This window comes from Narcine bancroftii, chromosome 2 (assembly GCF_036971445.1).
Source record: "Narcine bancroftii isolate sNarBan1 chromosome 2, sNarBan1.hap1, whole genome shotgun sequence".
Taxonomy (NCBI): domain Eukaryota; kingdom Metazoa; phylum Chordata; class Chondrichthyes; order Torpediniformes; family Narcinidae; genus Narcine; species Narcine bancroftii.
Window position 1 is genome coordinate 141,627,349 of NC_091470.1, and position 16,228 is coordinate 141,643,576.

Here is a 16,228-nt window from a genome sequence, read left to right on the forward strand (position 1 = left end):
GAGGGCTTGTCTACAGAGGTGTTATGGGTGGAGCTGAGGAACGGGAAAGGCAAAACCACACACATTGGATTATATTATAGACTGCCCAATAGTCAGTGAGAATTGGAGGAACAAATCTGTAGAGAGATAGCAGACAGATGCATGAAACATAAGGTTGTGATAGTAGACGATATTAATTTTCCACATATTGACTGGGACTCCTATACTGAAAAAGGCGGAATTTTGAGAGTAAATTTGTATGTTCCTGTCAGGATAAAAGGCAATGTTAGCAGGCATAGGGGACCTTGGTTTTGAGATCCACAATACTGGTTCAGAAGAAGAGAGAAGTGTATAACAGGTGTAGGGAATATGGAGCAAATGAGGTACTTGAGGAATACAAAAAATGCAAGAAAAATATCAGGAAGGTAAAAGAAGACACGAGGTGGCTTTGACAGACAATGAGAAAGAAAATCCTAAGGATTTCTACAGGTATATTCTCTTCTTTGGCTTGGCTTCGCGGACGAAGATTTATGGAGGGGGTAAAAAGTCCACGTCAGCTGCAGGCTCGTTTGTGGCTGACAAGTCCGATGCGGGACAGGCAGACACGATTGCAGCGGTTGCAAGGGAAAATTGGTTGGTTGGGGTTGGGTGTTGGGTTTTTCCTCCTTTGCCTTTTGTCAGTGAGGTGGGCTCTGCGGTCTTCTTCAAAGGAGGTTGCTGCCCGCCAAACTGTGAGGCGCCAAGATGCACGGTTTGAGGCGTTATCAGCCCACTGGCGGTGGTCAATGTGGCAGGCACCAAGAGATTTCTTTAGGCAGTCCTTGTACCTTTTCTTTGGTGCACCTCTGTCACGGTGGCCAGTGGAGAGCTCGCCATATAACACGATCTTGGGAAGGCGATGGTCCTCCATTCTGGAGACGTGACCCATCCAGCGCAGCTGGATCTTCAGCAGCGTGGACTCGATGCTGTCGACCTCTGCCATCTCGAGTACTTCAACGTTAGGGGTGTAAGCGCTCCAATGGATGTTGAGGATGGAGCGGAGACAACGCTGGTGGAAGCGTTCTAGGAGCCGTAGGTGGTGCCGGTAGATGACCCATGATTCGGAGCCGAACAGGAGTGTGGGTATGACAACGGCTCTGTATACGCTTATCTTTGTGAGGTTTTTCAGTTGGTTGTTTTTCCAGACTCTTTTGTGTAGTCTTCCAAAGGCGCTATTTGCCTTGGCGAGTCTGTTGTCTATCTCATTGTCGATCCTTGCATCTGATGAAATGGTGCAGCCGAGATAGGTAAACTGGTTGACCGTTTTGAGTTTTGTGTGCCCGATGGAGATGTGGGGGGGCTGGTAGTCATGGTGGGGAGCTGGCTGATGGAGGACCTCAGTTTTCTTCAGGCTGACTTCCAGGCCAAACATTTTGGCAGTTTCCGCAAAGCAGGACGTCAAGCGCTGAAGAGCTGGCTCTGAATGGGCAACTAAAGCGGCATCATCTGCAAAGAGTAGTTCACGGACAAGTTTCTCTTGTGTCTTGGTGTGAGCTTGCAGGCGCCTCAGATTGAAGAGACTGCCATCCGTGCGGTACCGGATGTAAACAGCGTCTTCATTGTTGGGGTCTTTCATGGCTTGGTTCAGCATCATGCTGAAGAAGATTGAAAAGAGGGTTGGTGCGAGAACACAGCCTTGCTTCACGCCATTGTTAATGGAGAAGGGTTCAGAGAGCTCATTGCTGTATCTGACCCGACCTTGTTGGTTTTCGTGCAGTTGGATAATCATGTTGAGGAACTTTGGGGGACATCCGATGCGCTCTAGTATTTGCCAAAGCCCTTTCCTGCATTCTACATTCTCCCACCACTCTCAGTGAAAAAAGGCTATCTACATTTACTCTGTCTTTTTTTCTCTTTTTCTTTGGCTTGGCTTCGCGGACGAAGATTTAAAGAGGGGTAATGTCCACGTCTGCTGCAGACTCGTTGATGACTGACAAGTCCAATGCGGGACAGGCAGACACAGTTGCAGCGGTTGCAAGGGAAAATTGGTTGGTTGGGGTGGGGTGTTGGGTTTTTCCTCCTTTGTCTTTTTTCAGTGAGGTGGGCTCTGCGGTCTTCTTCAAAGGAGGTTGCTGCCCGCCGAACTGTGAGGCGCCAAGATGCACGGTTGGAGGCGAGATCAACCCACTGGTGGTGGTCAATGTGGCAGGCACCAAGAGATTTCTTTAAGCAGTCCTTGTACCTCTTCTTTGGTGCACCTCTGCCTCGGTGGCCAGTGGAGAGCTCGCCATATAACACGATCTTGGGAAGGCGATGGTCCTCCATTCTGGAGACGTGACCCACCCAGCGCAGTTGGTTCTTCAGCAGCATGGATTCAATGCTTGTGGACTCTGCCAGCTCGAGTACTTCGATGTTGGTGATGAAGTCATTCCAATGAGTGTTGAGGATGGAGCGGAGACAGCGCTGATGGAAGCGTTCTAGGAGCCGTAGGTGATGCCGGTAGAGGACCCATGATTCGGAGCCGAACAGGAGCGTGGGTATGACAACGGCTCTGTACACGTTGATCTTTGTGTGTTTCTTCAGGTGGTTGTTTTTCCAGACTCTTCCAAAGGCGCTATTTGCCTTGGCAAGTCTGTTGTCTATCTCTTTGTCGATCCTTGCATCAGATGAAATGGTGCAGCCGAGGTAGGTAAACTGGTTGACCGTTTTGAGTTCTGTGTGCCCGATGGGGATGTGGGGGGGCTGGTGGTCATGGTGGGGAGCTGGCTGATGGAGGACCTCCGTTTTCTTCAGGCTGACTTCCAGGCCAAACATTTTGGCAGTTTCCGCAAAACAGGACATCATGCGCTGGAGAGCTGGCTCTGAATGGACAACTAAAGCGGCATTGTCTGCAAAGAGTAGTTCACGGACGATTTGCTCTTGTGTCTTGGTGTGACCTTGCAGGCACCTCAGATTGAAGAGACTGCCATCCATGCAGTACCAGACGTAAATACCCCGTCTAGCCCCCTCATAATTTTAAATACCTCTGTCAATCTCCCCTCATTCTTCTATGTTCCAGGGAATAAAATTCTAACCTGTTTAACCTTTCCCTGTGACTCAATTTCTGAAGACCCAGCAAAATCCTAGCAAATCTTCTCTGTACTCTTCCTATCTTATCGATACCTGTCCTGTAGTTAGGTGACCAAAACAGGACATAATACTCCAAATTTGGCTTAACTAATGTCTTCTACAGCTTTAACACCCCAACTCCTGTACTCAGAACTTTGATTTATGAAAGTCAATATTCCAAAAGCTCCCTTTACAAGCCTGCCCACCTGCGTCGCCACTTTCAGGGAATTATGAATTTGTTTTCCTAGATCCTCTGTGCTACCACATTCCTCAGTGACCAACCATTCACCGTGTACGTCCTTTCTTGGTTTGTCCTTCCAAAATGCAACATCTCACAATTGTCTGCATTAAATTCCATCTGCAATTTTTCAGCCCATTTTTACGGCTGGTCCAGATCCCTTTGCAAACTTTGAAAGCCTTCTTCACTGTCCACAACACCTCCAATCTTAGTGTCATCTGCAAACTTGCTGATCTAATTTACCACATTATCATCCCGATCATTGATCAAGATGACAAACAACAATGGTCCCAGCCCCAATCCCTGAGGCACACCACTAGCCACAGGCCTCCAGTCTGAGAAGCGTCATCTATCATTACTCTCTGGCTTCTCCTGTCCAGTTATTGTCAAATCCAGTTCATTACTTCACCATGAATACCTCACATCTGAACCTTCCTGACTAAACTCCCATGTGGGAGTTTACTGAAGTCCATGTAGACAACATCCACAGCCTTTCCTTTATCAACTTTCCTGGTCACCTCCTCGAAAATATAAAGTTGGTTAAGCACAACCTACAATGAACAAACTCATTTTGGCTATCCATAATCCATCCATGACTATCAAAATAATTATACATCCAATTTCTTCGAACACCTTGCAATAACTTACTACGACTCACATCAGGCTCCAGGGTTAGTTTTGGAGCCTTTTTATAAACAACGGAACAATGAGCTCCCCTCCAATGCTCCAGCATTACACCTGTGGCTCAGGACATTTTAAATATTTCTGCCAGAGCCCCTGCAATTTCTACACTAGCTTCCCTCAAGGCCTGAGGGAATATCTTGTCAGGCCCTTAGGATATGTCCATCCTTGTCAGGTGACAAAATAAATATGGATAAAAGAGAGATAATGTCATTAACAAATTTTGAATATGAAAGATACCAAAAAGGAAGTAAATTTAAATGGAAGACGGATAGAATAAAATATCTTGGAACAGCAACTGACAATAACTTGGAAAATCTGTACAAACTAAATTATGTTCCTCTTCTTGGGAAGATAGAAAAAGACGTACAGAAAGGGATGGACTGACCGATTACTTTGGTGGGATGGGTTAACTGCGTCAAAATGAAAGTGATGCCAAGACTGCAATACCTTTTTCAATCGCTGCCCATTTCATTACCTAAAAACTTCTTTAAGATACTTATCATATTAGACAGTTCCTATGGAATAATAAGGTACCAAGGTTTTGTTTATTGGATTTTGTAAGTCTATAAAAACTAAAATAAAATTTTAAACAAAAAAAAATGAGGTACTAAGAATTGCATTGGTAAAGCTGACATGGGAATAAGGGCTGGGAGGATTTAGACTTCCAGATTTCATAAAATATTACCTATCTGCACAGGCTAGATTTCTCTTAGCCTTCTTCACTGAAGACAATGCCCCCCACCCCTTTCTTGGGTTTAAATGGAAATGTGCCCAATGGAGGAGGGGGAAGCAAAGGTCTTTATCTATAAATGGAGCGTCAAATCACTAAAGAAAATGATGGATAATCCCATTTTAATACATATGATTAGAACATGGCAAGAAGTTAATGAATATGTAGAAAAAAAGTAGGGGTATCAATAAAAGCACTATTTGTAAAAATCTGTTATAGGCAATAGAACATTACATTTGTGGTATGACAATGGTATAAGATATATTGAGGACTGTTACACAGAAGGAACTCTTATGTCCTTTGAACACTAAAACACAAAATACGAGTGGCCAATGAGACCACCTCCTGTTTTCTCCAGGTTAGATTGTGCTTAAGAGAAAGATGGGGAAAATGTTAACCCCACCTGAAATTAGTGATCAGTCTGGATGGGGAATACACTCAGATTTATAACAAAAATGTACTATACACTCCAGAGAAAAAAATGCAAAACCAGGGTTGCAGAGGTCAAGAGAAAGATGGGAGTCAGACTTGGGGATGATGATTTCAGAAAGAAGCTGGTCAGATTGGTGTAAAGACTGCACGACATCAATTATAAATGCAAAACATGGATTGGTTTAGTATAATTTTTTTTACACCATTTATATCTTACCCCACAAAAGTTACACAGATCAAAAGCAAAAATTTCAGAGATGTGTTTCAGATGTGGGACTGAGATAGAAACTTTTCTACATGCCACATGGGGTTGTGCATGAAGTGAGGCCATTTTGGCAAAAAATCTCAGAAAATTATCAGGATCACAGGGGTGGCCTTCATGGGCGACCTGGAGCTACATCTATTCGTTAATTGTATGGAAATCAGCAACATATTGAACAAATATCAAATCTCATTTATAAAAATAGCATGACGGTAGCGAAAAAAATGTATCATGATCACTTGGAAGTCTGACTCCCTTCTACTCATAGCACAATGGGCTGCAGAAACGAACAGCTTTATACCCATGAGAAAAAAAAATCACATACAACTTAAAGAATAAATATTACATATTTGTAAAGGTCTGGCAACCAAACCTGGACCACATAGGGACCCAGATTCAGTAACAAAAAGGAACAAAAAGGTTAAAAAAGTAATTATTATACATAAAAAAGTTTCCCCAACTGTAATCAACATACTTAAAATATATGTAAGCTCTGATGGTGAACGGATTTGTATGCATGGGGGGGGGGTGTGGTGGTGAGGGAGGGACTATTTTGTTTTTATTTGTGTTTTATAAGAAAAAGTTTAATATATTGTATATTTAAAATCTTACTATATGTATTTTTGAAAAAAATCAAAAATAAAATATTCAAAAAAGCCCTTTAGAAGAACTCATCCTGCTGAGTAATTTTTAATTTTAGATTCCTAGTATCTGCAATTTTTTTGTTCCTTATCCAACATTTGCAGTTAAGACCAACCTGGAAGTGAATAACACCTGGCTTGCTGTAGAAAGGACAGCCTTTGAATTCTCGGCCAGCAGCCACCTGCTTGTGGACAATCCCACTTCTTTGCTTTTCTAGGTGTCGTGCAAAGATTTCTTGTTCCATTTTACTGGTCCCTGCACCAAGATGTTTCTTGATAGGTTCATCCTTAACATTTCACAGAAAGTAAATTAATAGTTGGTCATTAAAAAAAATAAGCTTGTATATTCAGCACATCTCAGACCACTGGTTTATTATTTTAAACCTTTAAAATTAGTTTCTGTTCACTCTAATATAATTTCTCTAAAAGTGAAAAGAACCACAGGGAAATAAATCTGATCTCCAAATTAATAGGAATAGTATTTCTAAACGGATGCATTGAAAATGCCCTCAGTTGATTGAAACTGATTTGATGATATTTAAGTAATTTTAACCCTTACAATAAATAATTTAAGTTTCAAACTAGCAGATGAGCTGGTATATCTAGATGTAGTGTATTGTTTCCATCCTGAATTAATGTTATATTCCAAAGTACAAGAATGAAGTGTATAGGTTATTAACCATTTGCTAACAAATCAGTTGTCACCAGTGATTTGCTAAAGTAAAAATATTAAAATGCTGGAAATATTTAGGTCAGGCAGCATCTGTGGTAAGAGAAACAGAGTTAATATTTCAGGCTAATCTTTCATCGGGTTCCTAAATTTGATGAATAAGTGACACTGCCTGAAATGTAGACATCATCATAACCCAGTCAAACTAACCATGTCTGCAAAGGCCAAAATATTCTTGCTTTAATTATTCAAATACCAGAAATTTAAAACCAAAGATAATATTATCAAAACAACAACTAGTACTTCCCAGACCCCATTTCACTGGGGCCATATCAGAATTTTTCAACTTTTCTTAATTTTATTCTAGGTGAAACATTTTCTTGATGTTGGGTGTAGGGGTAACAATTAACAATAAATTGTGTTCGAAGTCCTTCTTATTAAAATCTCAAAATAATTTTTGAATCTAAATGTTATTTTTAAATAATACAGCAAGTAAACAAATGAAATAATCCAAGTACAAGAGAGGAAACAATCATTCAGAACATTTAATGCTCAGAATGTAGTTTGACGTCAACTGGAAAAATAAGCAGCAGAATCTGAGCGTTTCCCTTCTTACCTATTAAATGGCATCTATACATTGGGCCTGATGGAATGGCAATTCATGTAGGCAATTCTGTGCACCATAACTGTCAATTCGGCGTACCATAACCGTCAATTCGGCGCACCATAACCGTCAATTCGGCGCACCATAACCGTCAATTCGGCGCACCATAACCGTCAATTCGGCGCACCATAACCGTCAATTCGGCGCACCATAACCGTCAATTCGGCGCACCATAACCGTCAATTCGGCGCCCCATAACCGTCAATTCTGCGCCCCATAACCGTCAATTCTGCGCCCCATAACCGTCAATTCTGCACCCCATAACCGTCAATTCTGTACCCCATAACCGTCAATTCTGTACCCCATAACCGTCAATTCTGCACACCATAACCGTCAATTCTGCGCCCCATAACCGTCAATTCTGCACCCCATAACCGTCAATTCTGCGCACCATAACCGTCAATTCTGCGCCCCATAACCGTCAATTCTGCACCCCATAACCGTCAATTCTGCACCCCATAACCGTCAATTCTGCACCCCATAACCGTCAATTCTGCACCCCATAACCGTCAATTCTGCACCCCATAACCGTCAATTCTGCACCCCATAACCGTCAATTCTGCACCCCATAACCGTCAATTCTGCACCCCATAACCGTCAATTCTGTACCCCATAACCGTCAATTCTGCACACCATAACCGTCAATTCTGCACACCATAACTGTCAATTCTGCACACCATAACCGTCAATTCTGCACACCATAACCGTCAATTCTGCACACCATAACTGTCAATTCTGCACACCATAACCATCAATTCTGCACACTATAACCATTAATTCTGTACACCATAATCATTAATTGACCTAAAGGTTTTTTTTTGGCAAGGTAAAAATTAACTGAAAAGTTCATTTTAAATTTTCTGTCTTAAGTTATTCTTTCAGGGAGAAAAAAGATTACAAGGCCAATTTTGGAATCTTGAATAATCCATTCAAACACAAGGAGAATGTGCAAACTGCACACAGACAGCACCAGAGGTGAGGATGAACCTAGGTTTCTGGCATTAAGAGGCAGCAGCTCCACTGTATCATACAAAACATAAATACTAAACATTGTGTTTATCAGACTAACTATAACTCAGCCTTCAATAACACTGTTCCCTCAAACTCCAAGAACTAATTCTCAACACCTCTTGCTGCAACTAGATCCTCGACTTCCTGATCATCAGATCTCTGAGGATTGGTGATGATATCTACCCCGTGATAATCGGGGTGCCCAGTGAGGCTGTGAACTCACACCCTTATTTTACTTCAGGGCATGGCCAAACACTGCTGTAACTCCATCAACAGTCTTCAGATGATCCTACTGTTTTAGGTCAGATCTTAAACAATGATGAGACGAAGGAGACAGAGAGTCTAGTGGCATGGTATCAGGCCAATGCCAGAAAAATGAAGGAATTCTTGCAATTCTGCGCACAACTCTTTGCCCAAGATCACAAGAAATTGCTGAGAGTCAGGCCAGCACACAAACCAAGCTCTCCTCCATTGACTCTACCTAAACTTCCTGCTGCCTTAGGAAAGCAACCAACACATGGAAATATCCATCCATCCATCCCCCGTGTAACAGATAAATATTGGGAGGATTTGTAAGTTACATGCATACACACATTTTAAAACAGATCTTATTTGAAAGACTGAAGAATTCATAATCAGTAACATTCCAGGATCTTTGGAGACTTTTATGCACATTTCACAAGTAGGTGCTAATTGAAATGACGTCATGAAATGAATAGACCATTGTTTGCAATTGGAGACAGGCTGGATGGTTGGCAACTACAAGGCTTCTGACCTTTCTGTAATGTGCTCACAGAAGGGTCACTCCTGGGCTTCGTTTATCTAAGACAACAGCTTGACCGGAGAGGAGAACTCCTGTGGTTTGCCAAAGAAGGTGGGGGTTTTTGCAAGTGAAAGAGTCACATGACTTTCTGGCATTTGGAGAAAGAAAGAGAAGACAAGCCCTCTCAGCTTGTGTGTGTGACACTGAAAGTGGTTGAACAGTGCAAGCCAGGAAGAGTTGGTTGGAAACAGAAAGTTCCAGTATAGCAGATGGCTGGAAGTGCTATCTGTCTGATGTTTCTCTTGGAATACGTGGAACAGAAAGGAACTCTATGGTAGCCTGAAGAAAGAGGTTATTATCTGGAAATCCCTGATGGGGCAAGTTTCATCAGCAAGACCTTGAGGTGACTAATGGTGGTACCTCCGTTGTGGAAATCCTGGAACAACAAATCTCTCTCTGCAAACCCTACAAGAACCTTCCTGAGCAGTAAATATTTACCTTTCAAGTACCAAAGCCTGGTGAACTTTATACATGTTAAATTCTGTGCCCAGTATAAGAATTGCCTGCATCCAGAGAACTTGGAAGAAGGAGAAGTGAGATTGAACTGTGAACCAAAGAACTTTTCTTAAATTTACACACACACATTACATACACGTGCACTTAGAATTAGAAGGGGGTTAATTTGGGTTAGTTAAGTATAGAGATAAGTTAATGTTTTATTCTGTTTTCATATTTAAAGTTGATAAAAAACAACTTTTGTTTTAAAAACTACTCGTCTTGGTGAATGTCTATTGCTGCTGGGTTTTGGGGTCCTTTGGGTTCGTAACACCTGAGGTCACACACTCCTCTTTCCTTTCCCGTTGGGCAGAGAACATAAGAGTTTGAAAAAATGCACCATCAGATTCAAGGACTGTTCCTTCTCCACCGATATCAGACAATTGGTATAATGATGTTGTTCTTGAACTATTGTAACTGAACATTTTTTATGTGATACTACATTCCACTTGTATTTGGTACTGCCTGTTGTGCTTGAGTATGGGCTGACTCAACGAAACAGTACGCAACACAATATTTTTCACTGCATTTTATTACACATGACAATAAACGATTCACTTTCATTTAAATTCAACTGTGCCTCATGGAGCGCAAAAGTGTTGGGTTTGAATGACCAGTGAGAGTTTGAATGATCAGTGAGAGAATGCTATGTCTGCAGAGGCAAACATAAGCATCTCATTGGGGTTTACAGGTGATCCTTGCTAAGTAGGGATGCTTTCATTAACTTGCACCAGCTACCACATAAAAGAACTGAGGCAAACAGGAAAGACTATGGCTTAAATGTTTTGCTCCAGACCCATCTCCATTCCCAAACTGCTACATGCCTTGGAATTTCCTTATCAATCAGGAAAGGGTCTCCAGAAATATGTTTAATTCAGGCATGAAAATTTGCTCATTTAAAAAATATGGTGACATCTGGCAAGATGAGAAGATTTATTGCAAATGACAAATGGAAGCCTAATCTTCCTCTTAATGTACCCTGGAAGCCTATAAATCAAATTGAGATATATGCAAAGTACCCAACGAGTTCAAAACAGGACTATTGAATTGTGCTTACTGATAGAACCCAAGTTCTATTTTATTAGCAAACTGCAATTTAGCAAATGGAGTAGTCTCTTGACCACTTTGGTTTGGAGCCCCTCAAATGTCATGTCTGCAGCTAACACTTTCTCAATCAATAAACATCAGTGAAAATTATATGCTATATAATATACGAACAGGTTTCACTATTTAAAGCCTTCTCCTTCAGCATCGGCACAACCTAGGTTTCAGTTCTCCTTCTTCTTTGTCTCCCTTGTCTACCCTCTTTCCCTGATATTTTTCACAAAGGCTCTGACACCCACCACTACGGCTAATCCTTTGGCTTAACATCTTGTGCACCTTCAAGACCAAGATCGGACAGTAACAATGCTACAGCTGCCTCTAAGTACATCATTGTTTGGAGGATTCTCTCTTATACCTTGTGTGGCTTCTGCTCATGGTTCCAAAGTCCAGAAAATTCAGGATGACAAAGACTTTCTTCGTCCTCATCTTCAGTGCTCTCCGCTACCTGATGAAGTCGGTTCTGTCCTGCAGTAGCTTCTTCTTCATAATCCGGTGATGGGACTCGCCATTCATTTTGCTCATAAAAGAAGCAAATGGTGAAAGTTTATTTATAGCTTTTTTTATTGTGTCTCTATAGAGATTGAACATTAAGGATATTATGCTCTCATATCTTGCATGTCAGAAACTATGAGGCAGCCATGGAAGAAAGCAGATTGAACCTGGTTTTATTCTACATTGGGGACACACAAGAGACTGCAGATGCAGGAATATGGAGCCAAAATCAGTCTGCTGGATGTCAAACAGCATCAATAAGAGAGAGAGAAAATTGTCAATGTTTCAGGCTGGAACCTTTTATGCGGGCTCAATCATGTGTTTTAAGAGTAAATTGGATAAGTACATAGATGTGAGAGGACTGGAGGGTTATGGTATGGGAGCAGGTCAGTGGGACTAGGGAGAAGATGGTCAGCACAGACTAGAGGGGCAAAACAGCCTGTTTTCTGTGCTGTAGCGTTCTATGATTCTATCAAGATTTTACATCAGTTGGCTCTGATTGAATCCATATGATGATATCACTTCTGGCAGCTACTTGAAAATCTATTCCTAGGAATCTATTGTGCAAAATTAAAAACCCAATAATGTAACAATGAGTTAAAGTGAAGGTGGGGGAAATCAAGAGTTTTGAGGTGCCATGACATCTACACATACAAGAGTAACCCAACCAACAGAAACAAGAGTCTGTGCTAACTTTGAAAGTTGAATTGTTGATATATTTTGATGCTATTTCCCCAACCCCATTAAAAATACCACTGCTCACACCAACCTGTTACTCTTTGCTTCAATATTTATCTACCCTCTTGTTCTACTCGACAGTCCCTCCATTGTTTCTCAAGCCTAGCATTGATCTCAAGCTCCCACAGCTTGCTCCACAAGCAGTGCTGCAGTGCTAATTATAGTAGTAAGTTTCAAAAGTTTTCATCTTGACAGATCATGCAACAAACTGAATAGCAGTGTCTAAAAAAAAAAGTTAATTGCATCGATAGCTACAGAATTACTGACAATCTGTGCTCTCTCTTTTTTAGTCCATTTACGGTAGTAAAATACAGTACATTCTCAGCAAGTTATTACTTCTGGTGGCTCCGAAAGATTTTATGCTCTGCTTTGTATTTAGGAATGTTGATGGTCATGACATTCTGCAATGCTATTCATTTAAATATGTATTTAATGTGGAAGCTCAAGAATAAGAATATATTCTCATTCTCATTTAAGCCTTATACTGAGCAAGCAGTCTTCTTAATATCCCAATCATAATATTGAGTTACTTTTTATATTCTGCAGTGTAACAATCTTTTCAGTGTAGTAAGATGGCACATTTCTACATATACTTAATAAATATAGTAATGATAATGTATATTGTCCACCAACAGAATTATTTTCCTTACTTCATTGATGCTAATAAATTTATTGTCTTCACAGATATTCTTCAGGTACTCCTGTAGTTTTTCTCTGGGTTCTCTTGACCCTGAAATATTATCCAGTGACTTGGCTTTTTCAGGGAATAATGCCCAATTGATTCGTTTCTTCTTTTCCATATTGCTTTCTTCTCTCAGAATCTTGGCCATGATTTCTGCCTTTGAAGTGTCCTGCTGCTCTTTAAATTCCCTGTCAAAGATATAACAAATCTCTAGTATATCAACAATAATAGCATAGCGCCAGATTGCCTTGCCTAACAAGTTCATCTGGTTGTCTGGCATCACAGAATTCTCCACCTTCCTTATTTCCTTTAACTCTACCTTCACACATTTCTTTTGCAATCTACTTATCAATCTTCCCTCATATGCATGGATGCTCTAGATTTTATTAATCATGATAGTGGGTTCCACATCTTAACTAGTTAATAATAAAATGTTATAGTCCAATTACACATTTGCAAAGATTGCAGTCTCATTTCTATTTAAACCATGGATTAAACATTCGATATTAACCCATCACTTAAGTTTTGACTAGTTTGTACATATTTTGAATTTGAAAGGACCATTTTTTATTACTAAATGGTGCCTACCCACATTTTGTCCAGTCACCTGCCTTCATTTTGCTCATACCTTGATGAAGGGCTCACGCTACACAAAGTACACTGTTTGACCTGCAAAGTTCCTCCAGCATTAATTTATTCGCTTCTCAGGAGACCAGTCCCAATGTTGGTGGGACTTGAGTTGAACCTTAATTGCAAATACATATACTAATGAAGCTGAAAAATACAAAGGAGAAAACTACTCAAATGTAGCACTGAATCTCTCTTATTCTTGAATTTTAAATTCTCCCCTACTCTACCCCAAATTAATTAGCATGAAACTCATATGATTTGTACAATGGTTCAGAGCTACAATCTAGGCTCATTATTTGGATCTGTGCATACTATTAATACCCACTTCTCTCAGTTGATAAACTATTTTTAGTACAAATACATGGAGATTGTAAGCAAGCTAAACACTGTGCTTATATCCCGGACCCAGTGTGCGTCTCCATATGTGAATTATTTCAAAGGCAATTGGAACAGAAGCTGGGATCAAGGAATGGGCGAGAATGTGATCTATTTATATGTAGTTAGGTTGGTGATATTGATTTAATTAAATTCACAAGTTATAAGTGAATTTATAAAATAGTACTCACTTTAAGCCACGATAAACAGTGCTGAGATTTTATCAGTTTACACATAAAATTTTAGTTTTTGCAAGAGTTAAGTTTAACATTTTAAAGGAATGGAAATTGCTACAGAGATGAACAATGTCGCCTCAAGAAAAGTCATTCAAGACTGATATTTTTGGGGAATGCTCTCCCACACTGTTTCTGCACTGACTTGGTAGCCATTAGAGTATTCTGTGCAGCAAAATGAAGCTTCATTCCATCGATTATTTGCAATGAATGATCTGCAGATCACTGATTTTTATGTTCTTTTTTTCTTATCCTTGTATTTTGGCCAAAATGTACCATCCTCATAAAGTATTAGTGCAATTTCTCTCTAAAGTTAAGTGAATGACAATGAATGATTTTTATATTCAGAACATACAGTGCCCTCTGTCATGTTTGGGGCAAAGACACTTTTTTCCTTTATTTGCCCCTGTGATCCTCAGTTTTCAATTTGTAATCAAACAACATGCATGTAATTAAAGTGCACATTCTAGATTTTATTCAAGGTTATAATGCACCACCTGAGACTGAGGTTGAGAAACCATAGGCTTTTATTCACTAAAGGACAAAGACACATCCATTCTGCTCAATTGTCCTCCACTGAGGAGCGGGCAGTGGAACCGTCAGCATTATACAGGAGCCTGAGAGGGGCCACGGTACAGCTGGCCAATGGGTGTGCCTGACCAGACAGTGATTTACCACAGGTTATTTGTAATTTCTATATGGTCAAATCAAAATGTATACAACACTTTTTATACATAGTCCCCTCATTTCAGGGCACCATAATGTTTGTGACATTTGGCTTCACAGGTGTATGGTATGGGGAAACCAATACCCCCGAGCGTAAAGCCCTCCAACGTTAGTGGACATAGCCCAGCGTATCACAGGCAAAACCCTCCCCACCATCGAGAACATCTACAGGGAATGCTGCCATTGGAAAGCAGCAGCGATCATCAAGGATCCACACCACCCAGCACACGCTCTGTTCTCGTTGCTCCCATCAAGAAAGAGGTATAGATGCTACAAGACTCACACCACCAGGTTCAGGAACATCTGCTCCCCCTCCACCATCAGATTCCTCAACAACAAACTCAATCAGGGACTCATTTAAGGACTCTTAATTTGCACATTATTGATTTTTATTTATCTCTACATTGCACAGTCAGTAGTTTACCTTTGTTTACATGTGTACATTGTGTGTATAGTTTTTTTTGCGCTACCAATAAGTGGTAATTCTGCTTGGCCCGCAGGAAAGAATCTCAGGGTTGTATGGGATGTCATGTGTGTCCTCTGACAATAAATCTGAAATCTGAAAATTTAATTTTCAAACATTGATATTAATTATTTTGTTTGTAACATTCCTTCCAAATTTTATAATTTCCCCTGGGAAAATCTCCAGTTTGAAAACCTAGCATGTATGTTAAGGCACCTAATAATGATCAAGTACATGTACATGTTCCTGGCAGCTACTTAATTTATATCTTTACAGTAGAATTAAGAGTGGAAATTCTCACAGCAATGTAAAGTAGGAAAGGGCAGTCAGGCTGTTGAACATCAGATCCTCACCGTTTCCTTTTCTCATTTTCCTGCTGGTGCTTTTCATAGATCATAAATCGATGGGCAATTCCGCTTTCTATGATCATGGCTTCTTTCCTTTTCTCCTTTTCTTTTACTGCAGCCTGAGCTTTTCTCCTCAGCTGGATTGCTCGTTCATTTTCCTATGTGCAAAAGATTTAATTTTATGCAGAATAGTATTAATTATAAAAATAGAAAAACTTGCAACCTGCACTCATTATAGATCTGCTGAAAAGCCATAGATGATAGGAACACAGCCAGTAAGCTGTAAGAAGTAAAACACGAAAGTCTGTAGACACTGTGGTTGAAGTAAAAACACAACACTGGAGAAACTCAGCAGGTCAAACAGTGTCCTTTATATAGTAAAGATAAAGCTACATAACCAATATTTCAGACTTGAGCCCTTCATCTAGGTATGGAAAAATGTCAGCATGCACCCAACTTCTAGCCCTCACCCACTTGGAAAATGAGGTCTCATATGTTTGATTGCTGTTCATCAACTTCAATTCAGCATTCAATACAATAATACCTCAGTACCTGATAAGGAAGTTCAGCCTGCTGCGCCTAAACACCTCCCTCTGCAATTAGATTCTTGACTTCCTGTCGGGGAGACCGCAAGCAGTCTGGATTGGTAACAGCACCTCTAAAGCCATCACACTGAGCATGGGGCTGTATGCTTAGTCCACTGCTGTTTACTCTGCTAACCA

At 40.6% G+C, this 16,228-nt stretch overlaps 1 protein-coding gene across 10 annotated transcripts in view; it reads right to left on the reverse strand.

Moving 5' to 3' along the window:
• The window catches only part of cfap74 (cilia and flagella associated protein 74), a 157,829-nt gene that overhangs the window by 98,198 nt on the left and 43,403 nt on the right, over window positions 1–16,228 (reverse strand). For 9 of the 10 annotated variants that reach the window (XM_069918261.1, XM_069918259.1, XM_069918262.1 and 6 more), the window contains 4 exons: window positions 15,513–15,664; window positions 12,701–12,920; window positions 11,176–11,337; window positions 6,170–6,340 (listed from right to left, as the gene is read on the reverse strand). In XM_069918261.1, coding sequence (XP_069774362.1) covers window positions 6,170–6,340; window positions 11,176–11,337; window positions 12,701–12,920; window positions 15,513–15,664 — 705 coding nt within the window. The remainder of the gene's footprint in view (window positions 1–6,169; window positions 6,341–11,175; window positions 11,338–12,700; window positions 12,921–15,512; window positions 15,665–16,228) is intronic. The other variant, XM_069918263.1, reaches the window with a different exon arrangement.